The following is a 15,906-nucleotide window of genomic DNA, read 5'->3' as shown; positions in this document are numbered from 1 at the left end:
TTCTGGCCCCCTGCTGGTGAGAGTGTGTACCATCCCGACCCTATACACATACACAGCAATCTGATCAATAAAACAATCTAGTTACTCAAACATCAAAACCCTAAACTAAAAAATGACCAGCACCATGCAATAGCTGCATGATGGGTACTCGTTTCTGAAGTTCTTTTCCCCCTCATTGCTGTTGGTTGTTGTTGTGGGTCGTGAATGTGTCTCCAGGTGAATTGTATATCGGCACACTTCTGCAAAGACTTTTTCAATTTAACTTTAGGTCTTAACTTCTTATAGTCGGCGAGCTGTGAAGTTGAAAGACATATTTTGGGCAGCCAGGGAGTCGAACTTTTTCATTTTATTTTCCTTTGACGAGGACTCTGAATTTTGATGCATTGTGGACATCATAAATATGCTGACTTGAGGCATGACTTGATTTGATATCAGCCACTTGTGACTTCACTTTCAAAGAAGCGTCAATGATTGACTGGTGTGTGTGTGTGTTTGTGTGTGTGTGTTTGTGTCTCTATCTGCCGTTAGCTGACGAAACCAAGCCCACTTCCAAACCAACATCAGATGACAACAGATACCACTAAGGATGAAAAATTACTTTTCCACAAAGTTGAGACCCACATTCTATCTTCTTCTTGCAGATATCCGAGGCCTTCAGGGTTTTCTGGACCAGACGTCTCGTCAGGGTGTGGACGTGGCCCTTCAGAGGGTGGACAGGAACATCAGCAAAGTCTTCACCAACCTCTTCACCACCATGAAGACGGAGGAGCTGAACCGATACCGAGACACCCTGCGGCGGGCCATCCTGCTCCTCAGTCCCACTGGAGCCCACACCTTCATCCAGCAGGTCAGTCTGCTTTTGTTATACTGTGTAACATACTGGGTAACAAACGAAGTGAGTGGGTATTGTAGCACTATTGAAGGATGACAACACACGCGCACACAAACACACACACACACACACACACACACAATCATAATGGCAACCTGTCCTGTCTTCATACTAATCTCCACATGGTGAGTTTGCGTGTGCTCTAAGCCATCTCATTTCTACTCCGACTGCCCATCACGCTGTGTTGCCATGGCAGCATCTTTAAGTTTTAATGCAGTTCTCCTCTTTGCTGGGAACAGACACAGCACACACACACACACACACAGACACACACACACCTATTCAACTGCATACACATGCACTAACCAACTAAACTATCTAAACTAAACTACACAATCTAAACTACTAAAAATGGCCTCAGCACAAGTGTTGCTTCAGCAGGAGTGTGTATTGTGTGTGTTCAGAGCAAATACAGGTTGTAAGGTAGAGCCTCACATTAGTGGGCAAGTATCATAGCGGGGGGTTAGCTTGAGCGAGCTGCGGATTAAAGGGTTATTTATCTGGTAAGTAATGCTTTGCCAGCAGGTGATTATTGATGATAACATGAATTCTCCAGTAATTGTGCACGGAGTGAAAAGGAAACAGTGAGGGTGTGTGTACTTGGAACCAGACTGACAGAAGGAACAAGAGATTCAACTATTTGTGAAGATGAGTATGTACGTACTAGTATAGACTTAGATAAGGATTTCAAACGGTGTCGGTAATATCTGCTTCGCAAAACGCGATTTATGTCCCAGTTATCCCGTTGTCAAGAAACTTCCTGTGATGCTACCGTGCTTAGCACTTGTCTGTCGTCCCACAATGTAGCAGTTTGCCACAGCTCCCCACGGCAACCCTTGTAACATGTGCCCGCTCACTCTGTTCCTTGTCTTCAGATAGATTTCAGTGACTTGAGGGATGCGGCAGATGGAAGTCCCCAGATTATAGATTATCGTTGAAAGTGCCTCTTTGGCTCAGTATTCCTCCACTATATGAACGGGGGGTGTCTGTTGATAAACCGGTCCAATGCCCTTTCCCTGAAGTAATTCCCGTTGTCTGACAAGTGTAGACTGAGACAACACGACACACTACTTTTCTGCCTGCATTGCTCATAACACGAAACAGCATCAAGAAAAGTTTGAATAAATAGAACAACACTCCAAAAAAGGTCAAATATGGGAAATGTGAGCAGGGAATTCAGCCAAGGATCCTGTTAAGTACTCATTCCTCAGATCAGTCCCTAGTACTTAGTCATGGTTTTCAGTCAGCCCCACCTTCCTGGCTGTGTTTGATTCACTTGTATTGTAGCTATCTGGGAGTTGGCAGTGAGGAGACAAAACTTTTTTTATCAAACCAGATGAAAATAATTCCAAGGTCACTCTGATCAATTCTTCATGAAATGTTGATGAGAGAAATGTTCAGTTTGAAAATACGAGACATCTGCAGGATAGTGCTGATATAATGAAGTCTATGTTCCATATTGATGTATGTATGTGTGTGTTTGTGAGTGTGTATTTGTCTCTCTGAAGTGTGTCTGCCCAAGTTAGACTCCAAATGTCCACAAAATAGTAAGAGGGCTCACAAACGCAAATGGTTTCTGTGTGTTTGTGTGTTGATGTCGAGACATTAATCCTATGAAGGAAGCATTCAGCGAACAACTCCACAACCCCTTAAAACTGTACAACATGTGAATCATCAGGCAGCTGTACTTGAATACTTGAGTAGTGTATACTTGAATCTGTTTCATCCAACCGGTGATCAGTGCCAGGGGCCACAAATTACAAGATCTTTCAGAAACAAGGAATTCCTAATGCGCCTGTGTAATGTCTGTATCCATCCATTTTTTAAGGAAACATGCTCTGCAAAGGAGCCCAGATGTACATAAATGTCCTGGGGGATCTGAAGACATTCCCAGGCCAGATGGGATATATGATCCCTCTAGCATATTCAGAGTTTCTTCCTAGTGGATGTGTCTGGATGATCTTTCTGGAGGCGTTCTGATTTAGATGCCTGAAGCACTTCGACTGGTTTCGTTCTATGCGATGCGGCACCTGCCTTATGTCTGTACCATACCCTTGATGAGACGTGCAGGAAGTTCATTTTGGCTTGTTTCGTCCTCATTCCTTTTGTCGCTCATCACTATAGGTAATAGTTGAAACACAGATCATAGTGCTCTCTCCTCACCGATAGTACGGATCAACCTATCGATCTTAAAGTGATCCTCAACAACACTCATCTCACATGTGATTGAGAACCTGAGACACTTCAGCTCCTTCATCTTTGGAGGGCCACTCTGTACCTGGAGAGGATGATCCACAGTTTTCCTGCAGAATTACCAGGGATCCACATTTCAACGAGCTGACCCTCACACCAATGCAAATGAAATCCTGAGGCCATCAAACTGGACACTCTCCAATCCTTGGCTCCACCTTGGGATTTGGTCCAGGAAGATCATCTGCAACCTGGCTGAAATTCAACACACACACACACAGAGAGTGTGCTTGACATCATGCCATCCCCAAAACCGAGAGAGGCGATATGACAAATGACACAAAACCACAAGCGAGATAGGATTTCTTTCCAAAAATGGATTTCCACAAAAAGAGAGCTTCTTCCCCTCACCACATGTCTCTTGGCATTGCTGTTATTACCAGTCACAAACCATTTCACACTACAGGATTTAGGGGATTTTGTCTTTGGAATGTACGTTCTCAAATCTGCTCTTGTAATGGGATGAGGCATTCTGTCATACCTTATTTTTCCTACTTATTGGATCTGCAAAATGTTTGGTAGAGCAGAGGTAGATGACAGGACCTTAGCTTCCATCATCTTTATAATATTAGACAAATGTAGCTTTCCTAACACTGGGTTATCTGCTGGAAAAAAATGGAAATGTATCCTGTAGGCTGTAGGTGTGGGCTGTGAGTTTCCAGATTCCAATGCACATTTCATTGGTTATATTATCTCACACACACACACACACACACACACACACACACACACACACACACACTTGTTTTGTTGCTTTGTATCATCAATCATACTGTGAGCAGACTCTTATCCTCTCACTTTGTCCTCTCTGCGGCCTTTGTCTCCTTCCTTCCTCCCTTTTTCCCCTCTATTGTTCATCCTTCCTCCCCTGTCTCCTCTTCCTCTGCGAGAAATGTTTACTTAGATGAAAACATTGCCATTGGAAATTGACTCCAAATCTTAGAAACACAATCAATAACATCCATGGAAGTATCCAAGACTGAAAGACTGTATGAAAGTGTGAGTGTGTGAGCAGATGAGGGTTTAGATCACTAAAACAAAGGGTTTCAGTCCCATGCAGCTTCATCCCTCCTCTTAGTCATTGTTAATAACCCAGATTTGTCTCCTACCATCCAAGTTCTTGTGGTCGGAGAGAAGGACGGCATTGCTAATTAACCAGGGGAGATGAGAGGAGGGGGACCAAACGACTAAAACTAATGAGCAAAAGACTGATTTTCCCTCCACACATTTACATTTTTCTGGAAAAATCCGTCTGTGTACTTTCATCCTCGTCTGTGTTTTGAGGCGCGTACAAAAGGAAATCACATTAATATGTCAAATGCTAAACTTGACGCGGTAAGAAGGGGCGACATAAATGATATTCATGGAAAAAGAAATGGAACAATTTTACACAACAATACAAACTTTTCTTTGAGGTGTAGTGGCATTGCTAAGTTTGATTTAATATGTGTTTTTGTATTTGTTCATATTATTATTTGAGAATAAGCTTCCTGTCTCTGTGTTCATTTTGTATTTCTGGCACGTCTCTCTCTGTCTTTCTTTCATTCCTTCTTTACAAGCGCCTTTCCCTCCGTCTCTGCCTCTGTCGAGCCGTTTCATTTCCCTGTAGGCGTCAGTAAATGTGACACTGATCAAAGAGCAGGCAGGATGTGATGTCAGACATGGAGGTAGCAGCAAGGCGAGAGGGATACTTGCACTTCTACCCCTCAGGGTGGATGGATAGATGTAATTACCTGGAAGTAAGTGGAGGTGAAGCATGCTTGAGGATCATCATCTCTGATTGGGCATCAGAGCTGCACACTTTGGCTTTTGCAGACACACCTAACCTATAATTTAACATATTTAACTTCTTCCTTGCGAGCTTCAGAGCAATGTTCACTGAAGGAATGAAGCATTGACTGTAAATAACATGCTGGAGAAGAATTTATAGAAATTCTCAGATCAGTACATGTAACATTTCGAAGTTTGGCTTAGAAGAGGGGAGAACATTTACAAGTACTCCACTTAGTGTTAGTGCTGCCGCCTTTTATTTTTAGAATCGCACATATTGGATGTCAGAGTCAGTGCTGAGGCCACAGTGTGTACATATATTCCTGCGATGTATAGTTTCAGATTATTATTAGTTTTTGCTGCAAAAGACAAATATAAAATTGTTGTGTAGAATTGAAACGTCCTCATGGAAACAAAGCAAAATGAAAGGGGACTTGCAATTTCTTTTCTTCCATTCTTTCTTCATTATCACTGCTACTCCCTCCCTGTAGTTGCCGTAGTGTGAAGCAACAACCTGACATCACTCCTCTGGCGGAATTTCGGGAAATGAAGGAAATCATTAACTGCGGTCGATTTTCTCTTCGGCAGTCATTAATCTTGAAATGTTTTGATGATGCTTAACGGCAGCCGCAGACAGATCTTCTCCTTTTAACTCTCAAACACTTACCTCCAAAATTACCATCCCTGGATCCTTACAACCCGTCACTGTCGGAATCTGTCCGCATGATGACCTGGACGCCCACTGTTCCCGCCCGGCGGCTGATGTGAGGGTATTCATGTGCCAGTCTCCCCCTGGCAGCAGCAGCGGGATGAGACAGATGGGAGATGGGATGACGTGTCATTTGTCACACAGAGACGGAGAGGGGTGTGTGCGTGTGTGTGTGTGTGTGTGGTTGGGGGGGAGGAGGGGGAGCGGCTGGAGGACACCGAGGCTGATATAGCAACAATGTTACTGTGCTAATGCGATGTGATCCAACTATTCACAATGCAGTGCCAACAACCAGAGAAATATGAAAACACACTGGTGCAGGAGCTGGAAACACACAAAGACATTGCTTGTATAGCCTTCGTATATGCAGGCGAGATGTTACCATAATAATGTTAGGCCAGGTGTCTATTCTACATTAATGCACATATTGCTGGAAATCTCCTCAACTTATCAGCGAAGCCATAATAATCCCTCCTCTGGGCACCATGTACTGTATCTCTGGACTAGAAGTTCATTTCCATCCATCGAATAGTTGCTGAGATATTGGACCATTAGAGCAACAAGTTTTCACTTCAGTAGCTCCTCTGCGCTACTGGGTCACACAGATGTTACAGGGTTAATAGTTGCTTATCGATCTCCTGTGTGTCTGTATGTGTGCAGCAGAGGAGTGATGCAGTCAACAACAGCCTTGGCCTTGTTTGTTTGTTGGTTGTATGAGATGCTGAATGGCGAACACGGCTGCACACAGAATCCACTGCAGACTATTTGGTCAGCAGAGGATTAAGAGTGATCAGATAAAGAGTGTCCCCCTAAAAAGAAAAAGTAAATCTGCTCTAAACTCAAATCTAAACTGATAGCAACAAGGGATTGATCAGAAAATATGATCACAAATGACCAACGACAAAATCCTCATCATTGATGTTTATTTTTGTTTGCGTTCCCGTCTGCACAGTTTTGAAGATGAGCGTGCTGCGATTCGTGACGAGTGTAATTTCATTTTTCCAAAATCCCCAAATCCTTTAATCTTGTAAACACCGACTGTTTTTGTTCTCCGTTATCAGTGTTGGGCTGCCTGATGAATACACTGATAATTTAATAAATCTATTTAAAATGTTCAACTGACGACATGCTGTGCTGTCGCGCTGCCATTATTGAGTGTGTTTGCTGTGATCAAAACATGATTTCAAGCCTTTTTTTATGCAGAAATATAACAGGAAACCACATGAAATAACTCCTTTAAGGGTTATACTGGAGCCCTTCCCGCTGTTGCTTTATCTGATTTTCAGTGCACACCAGAAATGTAATTTGTGTCAACTAAGCTTTAGAGGCTGGATAATGATCAATCTGCTATGAAATAAAATACATCAAAAATGGAGGGATGAATATATATCTGCAATTGGTCTCTTTCATCCAGCACACACATTGAAGAATGGGGAATTTGTCCGACACCACACAGGCCGCAACGGTTGCACACAATTACATCTAGAAAATGAATTGATGATAATTAATTAAAATTCAAACAGGATCCGTAGCAAAGGTTGAATTACAGATCTATTTGTGTTTATAAGCATCCCATTGCTCATCAATAGGTGGGTGGTTGTATTGTCATTGGTGTTTCAGAGAATAGGGCATTTTTTCACTTTTACGACAATATTTTATGGTGGAAAAAGCCATAAGCCAGGGGAACACAACAGCCGTAATGATATCAATACATTTTATTCAATGTGAAAAGACACAAATATCCCTAGACATGCGGGCAATCAACACGACTCTCACTGCTACATTATGTAATTGTCACTATTACTCAATCCAGGCTGTAAACTGCAACACTGTCTACCTTGCTCGACAAACAAAATTGATGTAGCATCTTCGTCTCTTCTGCAAACATTGCACTGATTTCCCCATCAAATTCTCCTTTGCTCCCTGCTGAGTGTTCAGCCTAATTCGTATTACAAACACAGAAGGTGTAGGTGGTGATGCAATTTCTGTTGTTCTTTGGCATGAATCAGACCCCTGCGGCGCTGGATGTGAAAGCTAACGTGGAGGAAAATAAGAGCAAGGTCGGGTCCGATTTGTCTACATCAGTGTGCATCATCACACCTTATGATGTGGAAAACATGTGCAGGGTTTTGTTCATGTAAATGCTGAACTCGCGGCGGTGTCAAGGTAACCCCTACGGCCTCTGTTCCCCGTGTACACCATATGATGTATGATCACGCCTTTGCAAAGTTTTACTCTTTAACAAATGCCTACAGGAGCTACTGTGGGAACTCAGGCTAATGTAACAGTTTATTAATATTTACTTTTAGATTTCAACCATATAGCAGTTTGATTAGTGTTACTGGGAAAGCATTTTTTGAAAACACAACATTTTCCTGTTAACATTCTTGCGTTCTGGTGTCAGTGTTGCATCCGTACAAAGATGCAAGTGTGAATATAAACTTCAGATCTAATAAAATGTAAATTTGAAACGTAGTAGAAAGTCGATTTGATACAGAATTCTAATATTCTGAGATCAGATCATATTAGGAGGATTATGTTGCTGTTCTACAACAAAACAATAGCAGAAAGCAATAAGAGGGAGCTGTTCTCTTAGCGTAACAGTGTCTTTGGTTGAACACTGGCAGCAGCATGTACCAAGTGTACCCGTGAAACTACAATACCAGAGACTAAGTGCAGAGCAAATAGTAATTTTTGGAATCATTCACACTATCGCAGCAATGTAGTAGATGTTATCAATCATCACTAAAGGGGTTGATTTATGTTAATGAACTGATGAGATCTTAATTCATTTACTTCAACGTGCTGCTCATAGCCACTGTAACACATCATTTCTGCGTACTAAGCAGGTGTGTTGTTATTGTTGTTGAACATGTTTGCTGTAAATTAGCCACATAAACAACCAAACATATATTTTCTCATACTTTCTTTCACACATGCGGCTTTTGATGCGCCCGCCGAGAGAGTAGTTTATAAGATTTCACAGCGTTGGAGCAGAGCATATGCCCGGAGGAGTCGGGCTGAACGGGGTGAGCTTGTGTTTTGTATTGATTTGGAGGAGAAAGTTGCCGGGCTCTCAGGGGAGTGAGGTGTTTCAGTATTCAAACACTGATGTATAAGCTGTAACAGCCTGTGGTTTAGCCTCTCCAAAGGCTTGTCATTGTGCCTGTTTACATGAAGCGCTGGCAGATTTGTGGCAGCGTATCTGACTCACAGCAGATAAATAAACGGCCTTTAAACAGCCGTCTGGCTCCCAACAACAGTCGACCAAAAAAAAGGGGGGAAAATAGTGAAAGGACTTGTATCTTTTGTGAAGAAGTGGAAAGGACGTGAGAGAGGGAATAAGAACATGATACAAAGGCAGAGGTTTTATCACAGGCCTCCACTGTACTGTACAGTCAACAAATCGTGTTTATTCCAGCGCCGCCATCACTTTGCTGCTTATCTCAGTGTGGAGTCTTTTCATCGAGTGCCAAAAGCCTCTCGAGAGCTCTGAGAGTACAAAGTTTGATTGTGAGTGAAGGGACCGCCAGCCAGCTGTCACTGTGGCTCCTCTGCTCCCGCTCCTGTGCCATAAACTCCGGTTTGCTGTGTCAGGATATCCCGTCAGACTCGCACAGAGTCACACAGGAGGATCTGCTGTGCTGCAGAGACCAACAACGGAGCGCGCTGCACAGTTTAGGTGCTGATAAAAAAGCAACGCAAAACAGGGTGTAACAATCTGAGCTTGAGCTTGTACAAGATTCTCCTGGGACATGGAAACAAAGTTTGTCCTCTCCTGTCCGATTTCTTCTCCAGCAAAAGGATCTATGTTTCAATCCTCTCGCATGACATCCGTGCAATTCCAAATTTATATTCATGATGTTGTGAACAGTAAAAAAAAGCACAGGGACCGTTCTGTTTTGCACCACATTCACGTGTGGGAATAAATCAGGTACGTGTCCAATATCTGGCAATATGACATCATCTGCCATCTGTTTACTCGAATCAGAATTTACTCACATTCTGACTCACTCATCCAAAAACGCAGCGCTCCTTTCTTTGCTCTTATATGAGTGATGTCAGGGTTCAACTATGCGATTACAGGGATTTTGAGTCCTCTCTTGTGTCGATTCATTGCTGTTGCACCCGTTCAAGCTGCTCTAAGTCTTATAGAACTTCTTCTGTAGTGGTTGTAGATCTTTAATGAGGATCCAGAATGCAACAGCTTGTTCAAGAGGAACTAATTCAGAGAGCACAAATCTCCGCCAAGGCTGAACATTTGTCTCTAATTCACTGAAATACCCAAAACACGCATTTCTATTTACATTTTGATGTTTATAATCTGTTTCCTAACTATGATCAAGACCCCTTGAATTAGAAGATGAGGTGGAAGAAGCCATTCCCTCATCCACAACAATCCACAACAAATACATTGCAAATACAACAAATTACCACCACCATCTTATTTCATAAATTGTACTAACCCAATGTAACCCAAACTTATTTTTACTATCAGGACATATTGGAAATCTCAACTAGAGGATGGTAGTATCTGTGTATTTGTAGTCCCTGGAGAAACCTGTCCACGCCTGGATAAATACACAATAGCTTCTCAACGAAAATGTCATTTGCGACCACCAGATCCAGATTTAAAAAGAAACTCCTGGATCAGCCCCAAACTCAAATCAATTGTTCCTTGGCCCACTCACCACCTCTCCACACAATTGGATTAAACAAGCTGTCAATACAATAGATTACATTTGTGACTTATCCTGCTAAACATCCAAACAAACCAAAGCCAAAGCACAACCTCGCTGGCAGAGGTAATTATGTCTGCCTCATTTGGGTCCATGTTAGCGTTTTGCTCCGTCTCAGAAAAGGAATCCTTGTTCGCTTAAATGGGTTTGAAAAAAATTCTTAATTGGGCTCAAAGACCTGAAATGAGCTTTAACCAAGCACTTAACATGTAATTTCCATTCATCTGAAATTACATATTCATTGAAATGTGTTTTAAGCTTTAGTATAGTAATGACTTAGACAGGAATTGGGCTTTTTTTCTTTTTTCTGTGAAGATGAACCCCAAAAATGCTGCCCTGTGTAATCAGATGAAATCATGAATTAATAAGGAATGGTAAATAAGTGTGTAATGAGTGTGTGTTTATTGTGTAGTTGACTTGGTGTGTCTGAGTTCAGTCTGAAGCCAAGAAAGTGGGACGCTCTAATTAACGGCTAGATCAGACGAATGCTGTAAACATCAGCGCGTCCCATCCCAACCAGCTGCAGGAGGCCTGCTGTGTCTGATCTCTGACCTTTGACTTCTCTGTGAGGGATATGGCTCACAGATTTCCCCACAGATGTCAATAATTCATCACATGTTACTTACACGCATTTGGTGACAAGGGGGTTCAGTTAAAGTTCACGATAGAAAAAAAAAAATGAATCAAATATGTGCACCTCAAAACAAGAGGGTCTCGGGTTCAAATCCAGCTGGATTCAGCCTAACTGTGTGATGATAATGTAAATGTAGGAATCCCTGACATATCACTACACGTTACACACGCGTTGACAGCAATTCACCCAGTTACCAATCATCAAGATACAAGGTTTTGCAGAGAGTAGAAGCAATACAAAGGTAGATTTGCAATACCACCATAAACAGAAAGACAATGGGCAGCTTAGTGAATATATTTATGCAGCAGGGTCAGAAATTAATGGAGGCTCAGGGCAAAAATAACCTTGAAAGACCATAAAATGGCCATGAAATTAAAGAGGGATAATTAGAAGGACAGATTTCTCATTTCGCTCACTTAATATTTTATTCATTGAGTTGTCTCATATTCTCCTGTGAATGCGGCAAATTTCCCCCGTGGGCCTCCAAAGGTCAGTTTGGTGACTGGGGATGGGCCAGATCTGGAGAACAATATAATGGAGAACAATGAAAAGTGTTATGAGACAGCAAAGCAGAAAGAGCACTGATAAAACTCTGAACCAACTTTTAATATACATGCAACAACTGAACCACACCATCCCTCCATCTGTCGATTAATACTCGCGGAGGAAAACACACACTTCCCACAAATTAAGAGTTTAATTGTCAATTTGCAAGCTAAATGTGTTTCATAAAATCAAAAAGAGCTCTTATCTATCTAAAGCCACATGCAGCCGGGCAGTGCATGACTATCATAAAGGGAATTTTCAATCCTGAATCAGAGCCACTGTCACCTGATGTCTCTCGTGTGATCGCACACTGATAAGTCGTGCGAAATGAAATTGAGGCAGGGCACTTTGGACGAGACAGGACTGGAAGCGAGAACCTCTGGGCGAGTAATTTCTTCGGAGGAAATTGTCAGCAGTTGGAGTTCTGGACTCCAACGCGGCCTCAGCTGATAGATGGTTCTCCAGTCTGCACAAACTCTCTGTGCCCCAATATGATTGATTGAGGATACAAATACGATATGAATACTTTATTACTTAAGAGAATTGAGATGTTGTCTTTGTTCTTATAAAAGCATTTCAACAATCTAAAGCAAAAGAACATTTAAGACCTGACAAACTAAGTGACAAGGCTCATTATTTATCATGACAAAAGACCCAAGTCCAGATTTTCCTTTTAACTTGCCCTTAAATTGCTTTAAATAAAACGTGGCCCACAGCGAGTGTGTTGTGCTCATACTGAGTCACATACTGGGGAACTTTACAGCTCAGTGAGACGAGGCCGGGATGAAGGTGATCACATCATTACATAGCCATGGTACTCTGCTGGAAAATTGTGGAATGTATCTTATAGGTCATGAGCACATATAGGATGGAACGGCATCTGCAGTGATTCAGTTGATGTACCAGACTGAGAGAGCTAAGCATGAAAGTAAAGTAAAGCCCAATTTCATGATTGGTCTAAATACCAACCCCTACCGACCGGCCATTATCTCCGGCCTGCAAATGAAAGAATGATGGTGTCTGGTACTAGAGATTGAAGCAGACCTAAAATTTTGAACCTGTAACTCAAAAGTGCTGTCTGGGTTCAACCTGACCCAGCACATCCCAATTGTAGTCAGACAAATTTGTGGCCAGGTCAGCCCTGCACAGAGCAGAGAGTTGTTTTTGATCAAAAATCGGCCAGACTGACCTAAACCGGGCCAGTAGGTAACTGGAGAAAACTCAACATTCTTACAACAGTGCCTCTTTTGTCGTGAATCGTTTCCACAAAATCCATATTCACCTTATACGAATAAAATTCCTCTTGTCCTCCAGGGTATAGATTTTTCTGTGTTTCTAACGACTTCATTCATCATCATCTCTCTTCAACATGCCATAATTGAGATGTGTGGTCTGTGGTGCTTCTTTAACCCCACCCATTATCTTAATGGGTTCAGTCATGTCATGCTCTAGTCTGGACTCGCCCTTGGTTATAGGTTTGGCAGCGGGCCTGAGAGACATTGAGGCTTGATGCATTCTCTGTTGAGTATTCTCAGACATGACAGATGTTAGTAGCGAGAAAATACCCTGTCAGGCTGAAAGTAGTCAGATTGACACTCTCAGCAGACACACTCGAAGGTGTGTGATGGTGCAATGTCACGTAGGTCCAATCGCATGGTGGCACAAGCAACCCAGAACTCCCCAACCCAGAATATGCTGGAGGGTTTATCCCATCTGGCACCAGAACATCTTGGGATCCTAGACAAAGCAGTAGATGTGACCAGGAGAGAGGTATCAGGGTGACCTGGATCACAATAAGTGCCAAGAAATGAATAATGGGGTGATGCAGTTACATAAAATGGAAACTTTGAGATTCATTTGGAAGTTTGAAGTTTCCTTCTAATTAAATGTAGCTTGTTATGACTTTGAGCAAGCAACTTTATCTCTGTAACATGGTCTGAAAAATCTGTTTCTTCTTCAGTGTGGAATGCTTTTCTTCTGTTAAAAACAGCTTGAATTGAAAAAGTGTTTGCATTCAGTGTTCAATGCAAATATATCTTATGAAACATAATCTGTGCAGAAGTCGACGTTGTGATAGATTGGCGCCAGCAGGGAGGAGATGTGATAGATCAACATGTACCGTGATATTTTTGCAAACTTTTCTACCGCTACTCTGGCAAATATCATCCAGACTCATGTTATTTGATCAATAACTCAGCATGGTTGTCTGTCTCTGGAAGATTGTGCAGCCTTGGTGGAGCTGTGAGATCTGCGAGTGCACCTTGTTTTTTTTTTTGCATCGTCCTCCTCTTCCTCCAGGCCTGGTGTGTATCATTTTCTCATGTTGCCTCAAACCTCAAACCTTGACATCTTGTTTCTGTCATCTCTCCATCCTTGCTTACTCCCTCTTCACCCCACTGAACACTATCATCCCAGCCATTTTTTTCCGCCTTTCCGTCCATTTCCCACAGGCACTTGACTGAAGTTTTCTCTGTGTCCAACTCACTTGTACCCTTCATCCCTGCATGGCCTCATTTCTCCTCCCTGAAGAAAAAAAACATTGCCCTTCTTTGTAATCGTCCTCCGCCTCTGTCTTTATCTCTCTTTTACCTTTCCCTTCCATCACTTAACTTCTTTGCTATCTCCCAATCTCTCTCTCTCTACTCTCTCTCTCTCTCTACTCTCTTTTGTGTCCTCCTGGAGCCAAGGAGAAGGGAAGGATGGAGTGATAATGAAGATATTAGTAATCCAAAATGTGCTGCCATGTTTATCCTGCTATGTGTCAGTCTTTCCATCAATCAAACAAACTAACGCCTGTAAACCTGCCGTATACGACATGTGTTGTACAACATGAAGATAACAAGCTCATAATACAAATAACAAAAGTGAGATTAATATGGGTAATATAATGTTCAGTTAGTAAAGTGCTGTGCTAGAAGAGCAAAGGGAAATGTCATTACTGCCATTGTTTATTAGTTTGAAGGAATGGAATCATACCCTGCGAGAGAGGTTAAAAGGTATTTTACTGCACATCCAACATCATATTTGTCATCCCGATAGGACAAAAGTGTCTCTGAAGACTTTGTCAATGTTTTCAAGTTGCCATTTTATTAAATGGATTTTCAATAGGAGCTAATATGTTCAAATACGGAGACTGCATTGCTCACACAGGTTTCCCGAAAAGGAAAAAGATATTTCAGACGTTGGCCTCCAAAAACAATGGGAGCTTAAACAAAGAGTGATTAAATGAAAAACAAGAAGGCCCCATGTCTCAAGTTGCTGAAAGACAAACAGTGAGTCCTCTTAGAAAGTAAAACCTGCAATTTGAGCTGAGTAATGTGACAGAGTGGATTTGCTCTTTGCGCTACTACACCAGATGGGAGAGGAACATGTAATGTATCTTTGCTCATTTTTCCCTTTTAGCATTAACTATGTTTTTATCTTGAGCTCTCCGGCTGCAGTCGACTCTGCTGAAATGTCGAGTGCGTCTCTGCAGATGAATCCTGATTATGTTCAGTCAGAGAACTGACAGGGCAGCGTTCAGGCCACCATGACATCATCCTTTATAATAATCACTACGGTGACGTGTCGTCCCTTCATCCAATCTGAAAATTGCGGCAAGTCTGTAACTTCTGAGGGGTTTCTCTACAACCACAAAGCACTGGCTGAACCATTATGTAGGTGTGTGTGTGTGTGTGTGTGTGTGTGTGTGTGTGTGTGTGTGTGTGTCTCCCTCTGCTCCTTATATTTGCCAGTGGATGACTTCGGGTGTGTTGGATATTGTGCTGCAGGTCCCCACTGTTTTAGAATACCTTCACTGTAAAGGATCTCATATCACCGCCTGATAGTTTTGGGGACATTGGCTAAGCAGGTGAGTAGGTTGGAAAGCTGTCACCTCGCATCAAGAGGATGCTGCAATGTTGGTGAAACTTTCCCTTCCCCTCCATTCATTTCCTCCCACCGCAAAGTAAGCCCAGATACCCAGCTCCCTGGCCACGTCCCCCAGCTGTCTGGGCTCTCCCTAGGCATTCTGAGGCTAGGTGGGATATCTATCAATCCAGGTGGAAACTCCCTGAATACCTCACAGGGGGGGGGGGTTACCCAGGAGGCATCCTGTTTGTTATAGCGATACTAACCACTGCAAATGTGCTTCGGGTGGCTGCTAGGCTATTATTAAGTGTTTGCTATGATTTACCCAGTGGTTTCCAGACTGTATTGTGCTCGGGATGATTGCCGCACAACGTCTCTGTGGTTCCAAGGAGGTTGTTAGGATGTACCAGGTTGATGATAGGGTGCATTTCTTACTCCCCTTTAGTTGCTAAGGTGTTCCTAGCCGTTGTTATGGAGCTCATCAGATTGATGATAAGGCGGTGCTGGATTTTTTTGC

The 15,906-nt window shown here is 42.5% G+C and overlaps 1 protein-coding gene across 1 annotated transcript in view; it reads left to right on the top strand.

Moving 5' to 3' along the window:
* LOC142993025 (glutamate receptor ionotropic, delta-1-like) overlaps positions 1-15,906 on the top strand; it is a 115,791-nt gene that overhangs the window by 32,203 nt on the left and 67,682 nt on the right. The window contains exon 2 of the mRNA XM_076143623.1: positions 642-847. Coding sequence (XP_075999738.1) covers positions 642-847 — 206 coding nt within the window. The remainder of the gene's footprint in view (positions 1-641; positions 848-15,906) is intronic.

The sequence above is a fragment of the Genypterus blacodes genome, unplaced genomic scaffold, assembly GCF_046128005.1.
Source record: "Genypterus blacodes isolate CSIRO-AG114 ecotype Tasmania unplaced genomic scaffold, CSIRO-AGI_Gbla_v1 ptg000026l_1, whole genome shotgun sequence".
Lineage (NCBI taxonomy): Eukaryota > Metazoa > Chordata > Actinopteri > Ophidiiformes > Ophidiidae > Genypterus > Genypterus blacodes.
The sequence above is the reverse complement of the archived record's forward strand: the minus strand, read 5'-3'. Positions and strand labels throughout refer to the sequence as shown.